Raw genomic sequence first — 19,896 nt, 5'->3', positions numbered from 1 at the left:
AAAGAGTGGCTATTTGGGCGACTCTTCACTGGAAAGGCTTTTGTTTCAGCACGTGTGCAATAAAAAGAATTAACCCCTGAGAGAACAGTGGGGTCAGGGGTGACAGGGGTGCAAAGCCATGGGCCGTGTTTCCTTCTGAGGACAGGAACAGCTGCTGTGAGGCGAGGCAAGGTGAACTCCAGCAGCTCCCCTGCATCCAGGGTTTTGGCCAGTGAGGTAATTCATGATTTTGCATTCAGAGTGGTTTTCCTCTTGTGAATTGAAGAAATAGCTCTTACAGTTCATCTCTCAGTTAAAATTTCAGGCCAGTTCCCAAAGGTTAATTACTTGGTGACCACAACAAATTGAGAACATAAGTCAGAATGAAATTTTCCCAAAGAGAAATTTGTCCCATCATCAGCCTAAGATGTACCAAGATTGATGCAAAGTCTTTTTCAGCTTTTACTCCCCAGTCCTGTTAAAAATCAGCTAAGGTACATGGTTTTCAGGCTTTCACAGAATCACAGAATTTCTAGGTTGGAAGAGACCTTTAAGATCATCGAGTCCAACCCATGTTCTAACACCTCAACTAGATCATGGCACCATGTGCCACATCCAGTCTTTTTTTAAACACATCCAGGGATGGTGACTCCACCACCTCCCTGGGCAGATGATTCCAGTATTTGACCACTGTTTCTGTGAAAAACGTCCTCCTTAACTGGAGTAGTGAATAATTAATTAACAATGAAATATATCTGTTTCTGATTTTGCTGTTACACTAACATGATTTCTCCTTTCTCTCTCCTCGCTCTCTCCCCCTTTTCCAGTTAAAGCAGAAAAAAAAACCCTGGTCAAGGGATCCCTCTCTGGAACTTCAGTCCTGCCATGCTTCTTTTCAACCACACCCACCATATCCTCCAGCTACGCCGCCGAGTACCTCCGGATCAAATGGTCCAAGGTGGAACTGGACAAAAGCGGGAAGGACGCCAAGGAAACCACGGTCCTGGTGGCCCAAAATGGCAACATCAAAATAGGCCAGAGCTACAAGGACAGGGTGTCTGTCCCCAGCCACTCCGAGGAGAGCGGGGACGCCTCGCTGACCTTCTCCAAGCTGCGCGCCAGCGACGCCGGGGTCTATCGCTGCGACGTCATGTACGGAGTGGAGGACACACAGGGCATCGTCTCTCTGGCTGTTGAGGGTAAGGATTTGTCTGTTTCATTTCTAGCCAGCAGTGGTTCCAGCTAGAGCAGCAAAACTTGGTGATTGACACAAAAACTAGAGAGGATTTACAGCAGTGTCTTTAGCCATTCGCCCTTTGAGTCGGGTGAAAAGCAGCTTATGATGGAAAGGATGAAAATTTAGGATGAAAAGAAGCCATGAAGCTGTGGCTGGCCTATCTTGATGTCCCAAACTATGCCACCAAAAGTGGGAGCCACTCTTTCTGGGAAAGGATCATCAAGCATGAACGAAGTGTTTCTTTTTGCCAGTAATAAGTTTTGGATGGGCAGAAGGAAAACTCATCTGTGAGAAGCTGCATGAAAAGAAGTAGGGAGGTGTTTGCTAAATGTGGGGCAGGCAGTGATAACAGTTTGCTTGCCATCTCTATTAGGAAATAGCCTCCAAAATTTTGAGAGGGAGAGGTCTATGTGTTGAGACACAGAAGGGACAAGAGTTTCAGAATGGTTGATCTTGGAGAAGACATCTAAGATTATCAAGTCCAAGCATTAACCCAACACTGCCGTGTTCACTACTAACCCAGGTCCCCAAATGCCACATTAAAGCATTTTTGGAATTCCCTTAGGGCTGATGACATCCCCACTTCCCTGGGAAGTGTATTTCAATGTCTGACCACCCTTTCAGTGAAGTTGATAATTTCTTGATGTCCACCCTGAGCCTGCCCTGGCCCAGCCTGAGGCCATTCCCTCTGCTCCTGTCCCTGTTCCTGGGAGCAGAGCCCGACCCCTCCAGCTGTCCCCTCCTGGCAGGAGCTGTGCAGAGCCACAAGGTCCCCCCTGAGTCTCCTTTGCTCCAGGCTCAGCCCCTTCCCAGCCCCTTCCCCTCCCTGGCCACGCTGCAGCCCCTCCATTCCCTGTGAGAGGGCCTGGAGCTGCCCCTGGGATCTGAGGGCTCCCTCAGCAGTGCCCAGCACAGGAGCAGTCACTGCCCTGTGGCTGGGACAGCCCAGGGGCATCAGCCTGGCCACCTGGGCACCCCTGGGCTGGTGTCCAGCTGCTGTCACAGCACCCCCAGGGCCTGTCCCAGCCCCTCTACTCCAGCCTGGGGTGTTCAACGGGTTTAAGCAAAACTAAAGAGTGAGTGGCCAAAGCAGCATGTGATGTGTGGGGCTTTCTCCCCTCAGAACCCACTCGTGGAGCATGGTACAGAGACTGCTCCAGAGCCCATTGGGCTGGCGCTGAGCCCGGCCTAACAGGCTGTGCTGAAAGGCAGGGCATTAACCCAGGCTCTGTGCCATGCACAGGCACGTTCTGGACCCAAACCAATTCTAAGCACAGGCAGAGTTTCTGCCTGTGCTTAGAACAACACTGAGCTGCGTGGATGGATCTCCTCGTAGGAGCCTTGCCTTGGGCCCTGCCTTGCACACCCCTTGCAGCTCGGTGTTTTTTGGAAGTTCAGTATTTACTCAGGTGAATGAATCCCAAAACAAACATTAATATCTGCTGCTGGGAATCATGGCTTTGGCTAAGGGTTTTTTGGTGAGCTTAAGACTGTATTGCTCTTCCAATCTGCCTGTCCTAATGTGAACAGTCTGTTGGCATTGGTTCAATGAAAGGATTTGAAGGTGTGGCCTTAATTTGGAAATACAATAAGTCAGCGTAGCCATTAATGTCTGCAGAACTTCATAAACTGTTAGGTCCTAATGACAAAAGCAAAAGAAATCCTGGTTTGTGCATTACTTTTCATAACGAGTGTACCTGGCATTCCTTACCCTTTTTCAAGTGTTCCCTTGACTACGTATCTATATCCAGGAGCTGCAGATGTTTATGACAATAAAATATCAGATGATTTATGGTGATACTGTAGCTTTTGTAGTTGCTGCTCCTGCAAAAACACTGCAAAGTGTTGAACTGATTAGATTTATGATTTTACCTCAATGAAAACTTCACAGACTCCATTTTCATCCTGCAACTGTTCTTTTCCATGACTGCTTTAATGTCAGAATTTCAGGAGAGGAAAAAAGCTAAGTCTTGATCCAAGTGGAAAATTGGTTTGCTAGATTGTCATTTGTGCCATCCATTCTCAGTTTTCTCCATTATGTAAACAAATGGCATTTATTAGACTCATAAGAACTTCATGTGAATGTTGCTGCTCAAATCTTCTGCTCTATTCTTTATGATTTCTTATGATTTCAGCTTTTATTAATAAACAAAAAACCCCAAAAACATTAGTCCCAAACACAAATAATCTCTGCTGTTTCTTTTTGAACCTGCACCCCAGAGTGACACCATTTAAGGAGACTGTTCTCCCCCTTTGTTCATCCTGTCCTGACTGGGGTGCAGGGAGGTATTTCTATGTTAACTGAACTAATTCCAGAGCTGAGGGATAGCCTGGTTCAGCACTGTGCTTTGGTCAGCTCTCCTGGGTGGAGCTGGGGCTGCTGAAGCTCTGGTAAAATTATCACCAGTTTTTTTATTCTGCTCATTCCATGCTCAAATTAAGTAGGCCAAAACTTTTTGGAAGAGTTCTACTGAAGCAGGTGTAATTTCACTTTTATGTGAAATTTTTATGGGGTTTTTTTATGTTCTTTGGGTATTTTTCAACCAATTCAGGGCCTTCTTTCTAGGCATTTTCAGTGTCTCTATTTGTTTTATAGACACTCCCTAATTTTAAACTTTCAAACAAAAAGCATAATGCAGCATCAATGAAGCCAGGAAGATAAGATTAGACAGCTGGTCTACTTGTTTTTTCAAATTAACCTTTGCAGCATAATAGATAGCTGGTAAAGATAACTTGAATAAAATTACTGTAATTGCCATTTCTCTCCTTTAGGTATGATGGGAATACAAAAAACTGCTATTGAACACACTGTGCATCAAATTAATGTATTTTACCAGTGATGGAATATATTGAGAACGAAAAGTGGGATTTCTGAGGAAGGATGATTTTCTCAGTAGCATACAAATTTTCCCAGGTTCAGCTGAATAGTGAATATTAGTCATTGAAAATAGAACTTCTGATGCATAATTATTTCTTTTGGCTGGGTCTCAAGCCCAACACTGTACAAAAGCTGTAACTGTGAACCTATTTTTTTTTTCTGTTTAGCTATCACAACAGAAAAATTTGGTAACTTGTGTGCAAATATCCAGTTAATTTGCTGTTTTAGACGCCAAATGAACTTCTGAAGTCAGATTCATATGTTATTAGCAACAAACTGTTCAGGCAAAAGATCTGGCTGTCCCAGAGTCCTATTCCAATGAAAACAAAGAGCAAACTTAAACACCTACCCTGTTGCTGTCAGACATGTCACTCATGGAATTACCCACACAGATACTTTTGTTATTCTATCCTGAACAGGTATGGCTTTGGTTTTCCCGTTTGTTCTTTGAATGTCTGTAGATTTTCATTATCCATGGGTGGACTCCTGGCTAAGCCACCACTTGACCACAGCTGGTTATCTTAGTTATCATTCACAGAGAAGACACGTTTCCTCACACACATTGCCTTTGTCTCTGCAGTGCACATTTCTGCAACATCATTTTTTGACAGGTGAAAGTTTTCTAAACAAATGACAGGATCTTGGAAATTGATGTAATTCTCTGGCCTTCCTTTGCCTTGGTTATAGGAATTAACAATGACAGCTACCGGGCTATCAATAGCTTCTTATATTTGGAAATAGATGATCTTTAATGTCCCTTCCATCCCAAACCATTTCATGATTCTGTCTCAGAGACATCATAAAGACACTGTGAGTTCACGTGGGATTTTGTGTCTGCTGAGAAGTGCTTGGCTGTGTGTGCATCAAGCAGAGATCAAATATTTTGATCTGAGTATCTGTTTGAATGTCTCACCTTAAAGCAGAAGACCTGAATTGGCCTGTTTAATTCTAGGGGTGTGAGCAGTTGTGTTCTGGCTGGGGTGGCTCTGTGTGCACGGCCCTGGGGATCTGGGAAAGTCACAGCAAAGTGTAGGAGGAGCATGACACATTGGGTTACTTGATCCCATTTTCCTTTGGCATTGCAAATCTCCACCTTCAGTGCTGAGCCTTGTGCCCAAACGCAGCCGAGAACACCCATCCACAGGGGCCAGGTGCTCTCCACCCTTCACCCCTGAGATCAGGGATACTGTTTCGCATTTTGCACTTGGTGAGGGTGTAAGAGGGAGGAGGGAAACACTGAATTTCAGCCCACCCAGGAAGTTTGGGGCAGCCAGGTGCCTGCCTTACTCATTTTTCAGGCCTGCAGGGCTGTCCTTGGGGCAGGCAGCTCTGCAGGATCACTGGAGGGGCACTTCCCTCACACTGGATACCCCCTCTCCTTTTGTCAATCAAGGAGAATGCTTTCCTGACACCCTGGTTGCTGCTATAATTACACTGACCTCCCAGACAAGGATATTTTTTGTTCAAAATGGATCTGACAGCATGGCAGTGTTAGATGCTTAGAATTTAGAATTTCTCTTTTAGAATCTTAGAATTTCTCTTTTGAGTTGGAAGGGACCCACTAGGATCATCTAGGACCGATCCTGGATATGTAGAACAAGTCATTCATACTCATTTTCACTTCCACGTGTTTTCTTCTGTGCCCTCTGTGCATGTTCCTCCAAAATTCCCTTTGTCTCAGGAGCAACTCTTCCTTTGTAAGTTTCTGTAATTTCCTCTCTCTACAGTGTTTTTTGCTTTTCTTCTAACTTTTCTTGCTGTTACTAAGCCCACAATTCAAACTGCCTCACTCTGGGAGTCCTTGGCCTCTCAGCTTTTGGATATTCCTGGGTGAGGTAAGCTCTCTGCATTAAATATCCCTGGGGGAGATTTATAGAAGACTCTTTTAGACAACCTTTAGGCAAAGCTGCCTTGGGTGAGTTGAATTCCTGGAAGGATTTTATAAAAAGTATTGCTGTACCTCTCTGTGTCCACATTTATTCCTTCTCTCTAGTTGTAATGAAGTCCACTTTTATAAAATACCTTTGAGCTACCTTGTAAAAATCTGACCTAGAAATGAAGTGACACAGTGCTTTTCATTCTGGAACATTTCTGAATATTTAGTGAAATGCTTGTTTTGTGTGGCGCTATGATATTGGGCAATTAAGGAGAACATGTATCACCCAAAGTATTCAATATTAAGAAGTCAGAACAAACCACTCATTTGAGCTGATTTTTTTGTTCTCCTTGGAGATAATTGGATTTAAAGGGATCTAAGTGGCAAACGGGATCCTTCTAGTTTACTTGTTCTTTTGTTATAGCTCCTCAGTGAATATTTCTCTGCCAAAAGTGAGAGCATTTTATTCTTTTCTAACTGATATTTTGGGAATTCACTCTTTTCATGGGCCTCATTTGCTCAGTTTCTATTTGATTCTGCTGCAAATCTGAAAGACTTCTTCCCCCCTCCCCCTTTTTTTTTTTTTTGTGTGTGTGTGTATTTTCATTTTAAAGCCTGGAAAGACAATCCCGGGCTTAAGATACTGATCTTTTTAATGGAAAGAAACAAGAATTAGGGAGGCAGCAGGAGATGGTAATTCACATTTTCATTTTTATGGAAACTTGTCTTTCCTGCAAGCATTATAATGATAATAAATGAAAGTTGTTTCCGATGTGGGAAAGCTGCCACTCAGAGATTGTGTGCTGACAACCTAATTGATCTGCTCTCTCTGCAGCAGAAATCCCCTTCTTTATCTCTTAAGTAGGCATTTGAAGAGGTGCTTTTACCTAATCTTTTGGGCTTACCTGTCTTGAAACCTTACCACCTCTTGATGTTGAACTTCCGTGTAAATTATCATGGGCTGCTGCATTTTTCAGCTCCTTTTTTATTCTCCTGCCTAATGGATCCCGAGGAATCTTCCTGGCAAGGGAAGAGCACAGCTGGGATGGACCATCAAAGGATGGCAGAGGGAAGTTTATTTCTGGCTGGTAAAGACCCGGGGTCTACATGCAAAGCGTGCCAGGAAGAGGGAAGGAAATGTTCTGGCCAAGCTGCTGTGTCCCTCTTGTAGAGTTTGGGAGCATGTCAGCCTCTGGGTGGACAGGCTGGGGTGGTTCTGGATGCAGGAGCTGTGTTGGGAGAGAAATAAAGGGTAAAACCACAGGTGAAGCTCAACACTGATCCCTCCTCTCATTATCTGGAGATGTTCAGGGGAGTCCCTGTGCCCCTCCACCTGTGTGCTGTGAGGATGGGCACAAACATCCTGCACAAGGGAGCACCTGTGGGCTAGTGCCTGTCCCTGGAGAGCCCTGGCAGGGCCGGGAGAGGCACTTTCCCTCCCCACCGTGAGTTCCCTGAGGCGTTTGGCAAGGCCAACCTCTTCTTCTCAGGTTGCCAAAGCCCAAGACAGGCGTCATAAGATGGGTGCAGACCCTAGAGAGACAGAGACACAAACGAATTATTCATGCAGAGAGCTGAAAACGCTGCCCTATTCCTTCCTTTCATACAGCGCTCAGCCCTGTAACCCATGTTTTTGGGGTGTATTTGTAATGTAAATTGCCTTCTGCGTTAAGCCCAGGGAGGATCTGAACTAAGATCTGAGCTGTGTGGTAGCTCTGGCCCTGGGCCGGGGGTTATTTCAGGGGTCCACACCACAGTGTCCGAGGTCTGAAGACAAAAATTAACAGGATAACAAGCGCTGCCATCGCAATCTTTTCCCTTTAGGTGTTTGCTGTGTGAGGCAGCTTCTGAGGTTCAGGGTTTATGCTGCCACATCCAACACTTCATGAGGCAGCAGCGTGAGCTCACTAGTGAAAGTGAACTATAATTTATTAGCCATACCAGGAGCTAATAAACTAGCTTCCCCTGCAGTTCCACGGGGTTTTGACGCATGATACACAATAAAGCAGCGACCCAAAGGGGTGTAACCACAGAACTAGGCTCTTACCCATGGAAACCCTTGTTCGTTAAAAATAAAATGCTTCACATTTTTATTTTCTGGCCTAAGACATGAGATAAACGACGAAAAGACGTTCACCCTTGCTCTGACAGAAGTGAATTTTGGATGCTAGAAATTGCTTTCCTATGAGTGCTCTTTCTTGCTGCTACTCCTTCCTGTAATTACACTGACTTTGTTTGCCAGATGTTCAGTGACAACATTATACCGCTGTAGCAAGTTTTCCAGTTGCTTTATTTGTTCCAAGGACAACTCCTTTCTTGCCTTTTCTTTCGGGGAGGAAATAGACAAAGGAGGGGGGAGAAAAATCCTTTACAAATGTTTTAAAGTGCAAAGACCGGGACAATGGGTTTTCCCCCTCTCTCTGTCTAACTGAAACAATGAAAGTCCTGCACTTTAATCTTCTTAGCCCCAGGGGTCTTCTAATTATTGCAGCTGTTGCACAGGCTTATGCATAGTGAGTCCTCCTTCCCATTCATCTCGGAGGCTCTTTCATGTCCATTAGCTCCTCGCTGGAAATGGAGGAGCCTCCAGCTCTGAGAATAGGTGAAGTTTACCTTGTGGATCAGGGCGAGGAGAACAAAGCATTCCCCGAGTTCCTTTCCAGGATTTACAAATGACCAAAGGCTCTTCTTTGCCTCGGCGAAATCCACTTTAAATTGGCTGGGATTTTAACTCTTTAGTCCTGCCTTGTTCAGGTGTCACACGGCTCTGCCAGGGTAGGAAGGGCAGCGGTGCTTCCAACATGGAAAAAAAAAAAAAAGAAAAAAAAAAAAAGAAAAAAAAAAGAAGGAATGAGAGGTGAAATAGCTGATGGCAACAGGAAGCTTTAAAAAAATAAAAAAATACAGCTTTAGAGAAGCATGTTGCCATCTCCTCTAAAGTAACAAACCTTTTGGTGGCTGTGCTGGGAAGCAGAAACTCTTGTGCCCAGTTTGAAGTCATATACTATCACTTAAGCAATATTGGGAAAAAAATATAAAAAAGAGACAATTAATCCAAATTCACACAAAATACCCTTTAATTAGGACTAAAACAACAAACTGAATTAACAAATTGCTTCATGTAATTGCACATTTGTGACTCAGCATCAAATACGCTTTATTACAGAAACACCAATGTTATAAAAAAGAAAGTTTTAAAATGCTTGTGTATGTTCAAAAATAACAAATAGAGTAGCCAGATGCACAGCTTGTGAATATTATTATGGGTTCACAGTTGTGAAACAGGGTATTTTATCTGCTTCTCTTGGGAGCTCTGTAAAAGTTGACCATTTTTAAATTCTAGATCCAGAACAACAAGCAGGCCACCTGAAATCCTGTTTTTATTTACTACTGTGCTACTAATATAGCAATCCTCACTTATACCAGCAGGTGTTCTGCTCACAGTTTCAACCACTGCTACTAAATTATGAATATATTAAAATCATTATTTTTATGCATACCACATGTGGGGAAAAAAAAAAAGTAAATCACCAGATAATATTTTTTTGTGATTTTAAGGTTTAAATGCTGATGTTGGCTAACTCTGTGTTCTGGGCTGGGAGGCTGTGGGGAGCAGGGTGTCCCCCATCCCCACTGAAGCACTACTTTGGCTCCCAGCATAGGATGAAGATGCCCTTTGGAAGCTGTCCCTGTTCTCTACTTGTTCTTGACATCTGCCCAGAAATTGTTTGGAACGGTGTTGTGGGGCCTGTGCCAAATAATGCAGTGAAATAACCTAACAATTTAACACCCTTAATGACTGAATTTCAGGCACCTGGAAAGTTTTATGTAATGATACAAACACAGCCATAATTTTCCGGGGTGTATTCTTCACTTGTCACTGTTGCCAAACAATGCTTGGATCCATTTGAAGCTGAAATGACACTGTTGCTTGGAAGAAACTCTTTGTGATGGGTTTTGTCAGTTCTGAAAGGCATTTTATAGGGATACTGGTGGTCTGCAAGCTTCCAGTTAGTGGCTGCAGCTGGTGTGTGACTCCCTATTAAATGATGAAATATGGGGATTCCCAGCCTTTCCTCTATTATTTCCTGTTTCTCTGCAAGAGGCTTGGATTAAAAAAATGATGTCTGATGGCTGAGTAGTTTTCAGATAATAGTTTCTGTATTAATTTCTTGGTGAATCATGACAAGAAGAAAAATGTGCATTTTCTACTTCTTGGCCATATGCAGATTTTTAATGGCTGGCAAGACTTTACTGAATTTGTCTGCTTGAGAAAAAGATTTCTAAATAAGTTGGAAATTCTTGCATCAACAATTTGCTACGTGGCCTGTATTTCTATTTGCTTGTGAACTAGCAGACTTTCTTTATCTTTCAACAATGCTGTAATAGCAAAGACTTGTAAAATTAGTTATTGCTACAATATTACTATTTTCCCAAACTATATTACAGTATGCTGTTTCCTCATCATGAAGGACTCCAGTAAAACCATCAGAGAAAAGGAACATTTAATGGTTTAGGGGCTTGTTTTGTTTTGTTTGGTTTTTTTTTTTTTTCTTTTGTTTCCATTCTCTGGATGTTTTATGGCGTTGAAATGCTTCTGAGGATTTTAGAGTGCAATTAGGTACTGCAAGGGACGTGCCTTTGATGCTAAACTGTAAAAGACACTGGTAATAGGGGGAAATGATTTTGTAAGGTGGGATGGCTGTTTTCTGCCACTTCAGTGCCCTTTATGGTTGTTCTAGCTGTTGTCAGATTCAGTGGGAATTGTAAGTGTGTAGAAAACAGAATGTGGCTTCTAGACAGATCCTGCTTTAAACAAAACCATCTTCACACCAGGCCTCCTTCTCCAAAGGTCTGGCATGCTCCAGAAGCTGCTGAAATTGTCAAGGTCCTTTTCAGAACCAGGAAAACCCCAAATAAAATCATGCTTTGTTTTCTTTGTACCATTTGTGGTGTGTGCAAGAAAATATGACTATGGAAAATTGACCAAAATCCGTATAATGATAAATGATATATTTGTAGTGATCTTTGATGTGTAGAAATGGACACCAGGCCCATCACTGATTAGCAAGCCTGCTTCAAAAAAGCACATTTTGGGGGTATTTTGCCATTACTGGTAGCAGCCACTAGAGGGGGAACATAATTTATACTGTAATATCTCACATTTTTGTGCCATTTTTCATTTTGCCCACCTGATTTCAGCATTGTGACAACACCCAGGTGAGGTTACAGAGTGGTGATGGCTGCAGAAACAACTCAAAATGTGCCACTGGTGGGGTTTTTGGGTTACAGAGCAGTGATGGTTGTGGAAACAATCCAAAATGTGCCCTTGATGGGGGTTTCTGGGTTACAGAGTGGTGATGATTGTAGAAACAATCCAAAATGTGCCACTGATGGGTTTTTTTGGGTTACAGGGTTGTGGTGGCTGCAGAAACAACCCAAAATGTGCCACTGATGAGTTTTTTTTTTGCCTTCCAGGTGTTGTGTTTCACTACCGGGCTGCCACGAGCAGGTACACCCTGAATTTCACACAGGCCCACCAGACCTGCCGGGACAACGGTGCCGTCATGGCCAGCCCAGAGCAGCTGAAAGCAGCCTATGAGGATGGGTTTGAGCAGTGTGATGCTGGCTGGGTGTCTGACCAGACTGTCAGGTGAGGCTTTCAAAACATCCCTTTATGATTTTACCCAAATTTTTATGCCTGGCCTGTGCAGACCTAAACTGTTGTTTTGACATAATTGATGCCTTGGAGTGGCTGCCTAGAGCAGAGGCTGGATAAGGTTAAGAGAATAAAGTGGGTATTTATTAAAGGCCTGCAAAAGGCACATCATGGGCTGTCAGAAGCCTCCCAGAGGTTACACCCAAGATGGACAATGGTCATGAGATTTTCAGACAATTATAAGTTTGGTCCATTTGCATTTCAGGGTTTAATCCTCCAATTCCAGCTTCAGGTAATGAAGTCATTTACCCCCAGTTTGCTCCCCCCAGTTCACTTTTGTTTATCCTTTCAGGGCCTGAGGCTGTAGGGTGTCCTTGAGTTTCAGGCCCAGAGGGATTGTGTTGTCTGACCCAAATGTGAAGACAGCAACTAACACTGTAAATGGAGTTCAGAGTTACACCCTAAAGCAGCACAGGATCTGAAAAATATAAAAGGTGAAATCCTGAGGCGTCATAACAATTAATTTTCTGCATTTCCAGGTATCCAATTAGACATCCAAGAGTTGGCTGCTTTGGAGATAAGATGGGAAAGAAAGGAGTCAGGACGTACGGGCGCCGCTTCCCTAACGAGACTTACGATGTTTATTGCTACGTGGAGCACATGGAAGGTGAGACGGGTCTGCAAAGCCTGGAAGTGCACTGCAAGGCTTAAAAAGTGACTGGGGAGCCTAATGTGGAAGGGCAGAGAGGGAGAAAATTCCATTTAAAATAGGTTTTGGCTGCTCTGTATCTGAAGAGAATTGCCAAATGGAGGGAACCTACAGTTTGTGGTCTTGCAGGTCCTAATTAAAGGCCAGTGTGGAGTCTACAAAGAGGCAGTCAAGGTTCAGGCTGCCTATAGTTAGTGCAGTAGAGCTCACAAAGTTGCTGTTGAAGTATCTTATTTTTTGAATGTTATATAAAAGTATTTTCAAAGAAATGCATTTAATGTTTGAGAAACTGTGTATGCTATATATAAGTATATGCAAAGATAGATGTAGTATATGTGCTGACTGTATTACAGTTCATAAAGTATGTAATTAAGTCTTTTTATATGTCCATGGCATAAAGTTAGACAGATATGGAATTGACATCTATGTTTAATACTATCTTTTTAATAATGGGTCATCTCAGATTCAGAAAGAAACAAATGAGAAAAATCTTCGTAGTTTCTGGGCCTAATTTAGTAAAATTATTACAGAGATACTTTGCAACCAAGACTAAAGTACATTTTTCACTTACTACAGTGGCCTGAGTGTGTCACAATGCTGTCTGTTTGACAGGCTTTTATTCCATGGCAGTTCCACAGTTCCTCTCTAAAAAAACCGTGATAATTCCTAACTTAAATCCTCAGGGATGGTCCTTGGCTGTTACACATTTAATTTAGTGCTCTTAAAGTCAGCAGAACAATAAATTAGCCTTGGCTCTGAGCAAGCCTGCCTTTGTAGCTGCACACATATTTTTAAAAAGCAATTGCAAAGTGCAAATGCTCAGTGTTTGTTTGTAATCCGTTTTAGATAAGATATAGATTAGGTCGTGTGAATTTTTCTCCTACTGGTGATTTACAGAGATTTTAGTTACTGAAATCAGTAAGTGTTTTGTTTTTAGTAGCTGAAGATCTGTCCTAGACAACTTGGAGATTTGTGCAATGCAAGCAACACAGGTACTGCAGAGCCTCCAGAAAACATATATGCTTGAGCGTTTGTAACTTGAACTTGAAAATTAAGTGACAGGATTTTGTTAGTGATTTTCATTGTCCTAATTTTAGTTATGTCCTGTTTACATCTGTCAGTGAGCAGCACCTGTGAACATCTACAATTCATGAGATTTGATCCTCCATCAGTACTTGGTGGGATTGGATTCTGAATCTCCTCTAAATCAATGCTTTTAAATTCAGTTTGTGTCTTTCCTAACTTAAAAAAAAGAAGGTTTAGTCAAAAACCTAACCTGTATAATTCCTGAGTGAAGAACAATCTCTTGCTCTTCCCTCTTCAAGAACAGAGAAGTGTAACAAATACAGAGCAGATTGTCCTGGGTGCATGCAAGCCGGCAGTTTCTCAGGGTCAAAATTTATCACTGAACTTTCAAAAATAAAACTTAAGTCTGAACTGAAGCATTTTTCACTGAGGATGATGGTCTCTGCTTGGAACAACCTGGAACCAGACTGGTGTGTGGTTCAAAGAAGCTGCAGTGAATGTGCAGTCCTCATGGATGAAACTGCCCTAGTCTTCAATTGCTCACAGACATTAATTGGTTCTTCTTTGTTATAAAATTTAATTTGCCAAGATTTATGACCTGGTTTCCCTCTCTGGATGCATCTACACTTCTGCCCCACTGTTGTGGCCTGTCAGCTGGACTGTGGTGACATGATCTCCTTGTACATGAAAACATCCAGATTTTAACAAATATATAAGCTAGAGCACGATATTGTAAAGATTTGGTTAATTATATTGCATTCATTACATTGAACAAGTTTAATCTCAGATTGTTATAATAGTTAGCCAAAGACACTCCCCAACTTTTCCCTTTTGTTGTTTTTGGTGTTTTTGGTTTTTTTGGGGATTTTTTTTGGAGTTCCTTTTGTTTGTTTTGTTTGTTTTATTTCAGATTGGGTATTTTTGGTTGGTTGGTTGTCTTGTTTGTTGGATTTTGTGTGTATGTGGGAGAGATTTTATTATTTTCTCATTCTCTCAGAAGTTTTAAAATGATCAGGAGTGTGACAACAACTTCTACGACCTCCAGGAGGAGTTTATGGGTACGGGGCATAGAAACAGTATGGGCAGGTTCTGCTGACATGCAGAGGAGTTAAATTACTCTGTTTGGATGAGGAGAAACAGGCACATGCTGAGGAAAATTCACGGTGCCACACCGTGGTGTAGTGCATGATAAACCATTCCTCAGTGCCTTCAAGGAAACTTGAGCCTGTGAGCCAGACTCCCTTTTCCAGGTGGGGCTGAGGAGCCAAGGTGGCTTTTTCTGTTTACACAGGAGCAGTTTCTGTTAGGACAGAGGTTAATTTGGAGTGAGGAGGAGTTTGGTAGAAGATACACAGCATCTGTGAGTTTATACTTCAGAACAACTCACCCACAGAAGATGGAAATTTAGACAGAATGCCAGTGGAGTTATTGGAAAGTTGAACTAAACTAGATCGCTGTGTTGGTAGGAAACTTAGATCAAGAGCTAAAATTGTGCCAGATTTCTGATGGCCCTGTTCACCAAAGGTAGATCCTGCAAGACCTTTAGCCTAATTCACAGCAAAATGAATCCATGGCACTTAGGGTGGGCTTAAATACAACCTTTTCCATGTGAATTTTAAAGCTCATATCTGTGTACCCTGCCCTGATTCAATGCCACATCTATTCGACTTGCTTGCACTAAAGAGGTCCTTATTTGGAGGGTCTGTGTCAGTGGAATGACTATTCATGGCACAAGCCTGACTAATGATAATCAAAATTTGGGCTATAACGAGGGTGTCACCATGGAAGCCATTGAACACTTATTGGTCTGTTGGCTGCTGTTGGTTTGTTACCCCAGAAGGCCATAAATGGTGGTGGGAATTCTTGCAATACATTTTAAAATAAATGTGCATTGAATTTGCAGTACTAATTTGGGTATTTGCACTGAGGATTTGTAGGAGCAACTCCATCTCGATTTTATTCCTTTCTAGCCATGTGGAATCAGGAAGTTAGCCAGAGACATGGATTTCTCCTTAAATCACAAACTATTAGCTTAAATTGAAACCAGTTATCTAGGCTAACTTTTGCCATTTCCTTGTTCTGAGGAAAGCCAGAGAGATTAAAGACTGCGCAATTCTAATTTAAATAGTATGAGTTTTGCTGTGACAGTCAGAAGAATAACTGTGGGAAGGATTGAAAATTTCTGAGCTCCTGGAGATAAAAATGAGAACCTGGAGTCAAAGTATCATTAAAAAGGTACTAGGCATGGTGTTTTATTATAAACTGTTTTACATACCTCATATTTCATCACATATTTCAGTGTACCAAGCACTAACAGAAACATTTAGGGTACCTTTAATTGCAGGAAGTGATTTATGAGTAAAAATTTTGAAGTGATTGAGCTGCAAAGTTTTGGGTGAGGATCCCTTAACACCACCAGCCAAAGGGGTGTCTCCTGTGGTGTAATCCCTTAGATGGAGATGGGTGGTGGGTGAGGAAGAGTTTGAATTCTTCAGACAAGCAGTGTGTGGTCAATTTGGCAGCGCTGTGGTGTGAGAGATGGAGATAGAACCACCACCAAAGCCCACTGGTGGAGTGAGTTTGTGCTGAGCCAAAGCACAAACCACCCCATCAGGATTGTCTCCTGGCCAGAACCCATCAGAGCCCATGCATGCCTGACAAGCCTCCCTCATGTGCAGATGGGGCCCTCACGCTAACAGAGTTATTTTTGGGGTGTCTGTGGGGAAGATTGTTCAGTCATCCTTCCATGCACAACCTCCCCCCCACAGTGAGCACAGGGAAGAAGGATAGAAACCAAAACCAGATGTCCTTTGAATACTTTCCACCTACTCTCATGCGGTTTTGCTGTTGTCATGGAAATTTCTGTGAGAATGATAGTCATAATTAAAGGAGTCATAGTCTAAAATGTGGCCTCAGGTGAGAAGTTTCTTCTGTGTTTTGGGCAGCTAAAGATCTTCTCTGGGGTCTATTCTGATTCTGGAGCAACAACTAGATTAGGTTTCAAAACTGGGACACAGCAAATCAGTTTTTTTCTCTAGTTCAGGGCCTGTGGTAGAATTATGAGCCTTTCCATTATACTGGACACTTATCCAGCCTTGGATTGTGTGACATCATGCAAGGCTAAGTTCTCAAGAGGATTCCTGTTCAGCCAATGGGTCTGCGCAGAATAGACTCAAGACATTCAGGAAAGTTTAGTTAAATCTTTGCTGCTGTGCATCAAAAGGAATCGACTGACTTGTTCTGACGTGCAAGAGAAAAATACTTCTTCATCTTATCCAGCCTCCTGCTGTAAAGTTGAACCAAGCTGCTTAGATGTTTGTGTTTTTGCAGCCCTGCAGAGTGGTTTTGGTAATTAGTGACTTTGTTAAGGACACCTCTTTATTACCCCGGTGTGTCAGAGAACCAGCCCTGAGCAGCAGAGAAAGAGAGGAGGGGGATGAGGAAGTTGTTGGTCCTGAAGGCACAAGGGTAAATGTTTTAGTCCTCCAAGTGGTCATGGTATTCCTGCTTCTTTGCACACTTGACCATGTCCTAGGAATGAAGCTTTGAACAGATTCCACGTTTTTGAGGAAAAAGAAACTTGTGATGGCAGTGCCTCATGACTGCCTGGGCTTTGACCTGCTGACTGTGTCCAGGTGAGGAGCAGTAACCACAGGTTACAGGTGCAGGTGAGAAAATGCCCTTAGAATGCTCTATAAAACATCAGAAAAGGTGGCATTTTGTCACTCTTAGACAGCTCTTTCTCTACCCTGCTGTAGGCACATAATCCATGAGCTCTAACACTCCCAAAGGACATCTCTGCTTGATGAACTTGCTGGGCTCCAACTCTCAGAAACAAATGAATAAATGAATAGGTCTGCAGTTCACCACAGGCACATTATGCTAAAAAAATGGGGAAAAAAAAAAAAGAGCTCCCAAATTCTTAGTTGGAGATAGTGTTTCTTCTCCTCAAACAAAACTATCACCAAGGAACTAAAATGAAAAGGCACTGAAAAGCTTTGTCTTGGCTTTGTTTTTGTTTTTCTGAGGTTTTTTTTGGAGATTTTTTGGATTTTGTTTTTTGGGGTTTTTTTTTGTTTGTTTTTTAATAGTGAGAGTTAAGCATTTCCTCCTATGGGAATGATTAACCTTTCATATAATTAATAGCCCTCTGCATTTTCTAATGCCTGGCTTTGGATGACTGCGAAGGCTGTAGAGTCTGACCACCTGACCACAAGGTAAAGCTCGTGAGCACCAAATTCCAGATGGGACAGTAATGATCACAGAATCACAGACTCATTAAGGCTGGTTAAGAAGAATTTTGAGATCATTAAGTCCAAACATCAACCCAGCACCACTACCCCAGTCAGCACAGGTTGTGTGTTGACCCGACTTTGGTTCTAGCCTGCCCTTCCTCCCACCTTGCTTTTAAGTTGTGTGATTCATGACATGCACATCTACCAATGTGCCCAGCTCACCAGACATCTCCTGAGGAAAGTGAATCAAAGCAATGAAACTTGCTATGAAATCAGCTGATAAGATTTGTAGAGCTGATTCTTGAAGAACTTAAACTTTTTCCTCAGGGATTGCAGGTGAATCACCTCTGTCTTCAAGAGAAAAATCCGACTTCTTCATCTGGCCCGATATTTTGTAAAGAGATGGAAAAAGTCTGACTTTCCTCAGGTATCTCTTCTGACCAAGCAAAACAAACACATGTAAGAGGAAAATCCTGGGGATTCTTGGAGTGCAGTGACCGCTGAGGCTGCTCCATCAGCCTGAGGCTTGGTTTGGAACAGGAGCCAGCAATAACACACATTACATTATTGTCTGCAGCCTAAACACTGTCACGTTCTCCACCCCACCCCCTGGTACTGCAGAACCAGTTTTTCTTCATCTGCTGGCCTAAGCCCTGGCTTTGCCTGCACAGTATTGCTGAGTTACTCAGGGTGTGCTCCAGCTATAAAAACAATGCACGTGGCTGTTTAACAAACACAGAATTGAATTTTCTCTGCCTGGTGTTGGTGGCTATGTCATTTGTTTGTCGAGCAGATGAGTTTTCCCTCTTAATCTCCTTATTTTCAGGGTTTTGGCTGGGAAACTGAGGGGCTTCCAGACATCTTAATAAAAACACTGTAAGAATGTGGTGGGATCTGTCCCCCTGTTAAATATGGAAGCTGTTGCGCTTTCAAAAACAGGAGTAAATTGTAGAAACTGCATGGATTAAATACATTTAATTAACTTCAGAATTACTTTTCTTGCCTTTTAGAAGAAGATTCTGTGCAAGGCTTGAGTCCTTTTTGATACCTTGAAGGAGTCAGGATGTTTCAGCCACATGCTAAAAGTGAAGGAGATCAGGAAACTCCAGGAAAACCCCCATATTTTAACTTTTTTTCCTAAGGTTGTTTGAGAAGTTGGCAGAAGCAGAACAAACATTCAAGTGTTTCTGGATTCACATATCAAACAAGGCATTTATTAAACTCTTTCTTTGTTTTTCACATTTCATCCCAACAATTATTAAGCACATTAAGTGCACATTTAATCACAGAGTATTTTAATCTATTTTCAAACTGGAGAAACAAATTGAGGAGTCATAGCTCCTAGAGTAATTTACTGCTATTTGCAAAATGACTTTTGCCCATTACTTGGTTTTTTAAAAGTAAAAATTGTGGAATCATAGAAAAATGCTCTCTAATTAGAGCAATTACAAGATGACATCTTTTAACATCTTTGCCATTTATCTTATCACTAGCATTCCTGAAATAAATGCGCATTTACTTGGTGACATTGCCCTGCTGCCTTTTTGCCTTCTTTGTGAGGTTATTGTCACAAATTTTTGTATATACCAACTAGGTGTCAAATACATTGGATTTCATTTATTGGATTGTTTTGGTTAAGATGTGTTTTTCCTTAAATATGTGTGGGGATTTCTTTTTTTTTCTTTTTTATTTTTTTTACATTGTGTTGGTTTGGTTTGGCTATTTTTGTAAATCAATCCTTGACAAAGATGGTGTTTTTTGACAGCAGCTGATTTTAACAGGTGAACAAAATAAGCCCATGTGGGGTCAGTAGAATATATCCAGTGCAGAGAAAGGCATGACACTCATCTTTTAAGTGTGCAGGATTATCACTATTGCAGACACAGGCACACTCCAAGGCAAACTTGAGGCAGACTTCTGCCTAGAAAGTGCAGCTTGGGTAAGTCAGTTCCCTGCAGAGTGACCTCTCTTAAAGAAGAGCCCTGCATTTTGAAATCTTACACCAAGACTTAACCCCTCACTAAGTTTCTCTGCCTTAACTGAGTGCAGATGACAGCCCAGAGGAATAAATAGCACTAATGTAAATGATAGTGAGCCAGTGATCCAAATCACTTGATGGAAAAATTGCTTTTCTAGTAATCTTGTGCTGTTTACCCATTTTCCTGTGTATTCTGTAGTTTATCACATGAGAAATGTTGTGGGATTGTCTGCAATTATTTTTTTGTTAACAGAAGTCATGGAAATTCGTTGTTCTTCTTCACACTTCTCACTCATCCAACTGCAATGATATCTGCTGT

General features: G+C 42.2%; 1 protein-coding gene across 5 annotated transcripts in view; it reads left to right on the top strand.

Annotated features, from left to right (window-relative positions):
- VCAN (versican) overlaps nucleotides 1-19,896 on the top strand; it is a 99,067-nt gene that overhangs the window by 12,961 nt on the left and 66,210 nt on the right. For all 5 annotated transcript variants that reach the window (XM_038124979.1, XM_038124981.1, XM_038124980.1 and 2 more), the window contains 3 exons: nucleotides 807-1,178; nucleotides 11,449-11,623; nucleotides 12,169-12,296. In XM_038124979.1, coding sequence (XP_037980907.1) covers nucleotides 807-1,178; nucleotides 11,449-11,623; nucleotides 12,169-12,296 — 675 coding nt within the window. The remainder of the gene's footprint in view (nucleotides 1-806; nucleotides 1,179-11,448; nucleotides 11,624-12,168; nucleotides 12,297-19,896) is intronic.

The sequence above is a fragment of the Motacilla alba genome, chromosome Z, assembly GCF_015832195.1.
Source record: "Motacilla alba alba isolate MOTALB_02 chromosome Z, Motacilla_alba_V1.0_pri, whole genome shotgun sequence".
Taxonomy (NCBI): Eukaryota; Metazoa; Chordata; class Aves; order Passeriformes; family Motacillidae; genus Motacilla; species Motacilla alba.
Note: the sequence above shows the minus strand (reverse complement) of the source record. Positions and strands in the feature narration are given on the sequence as shown.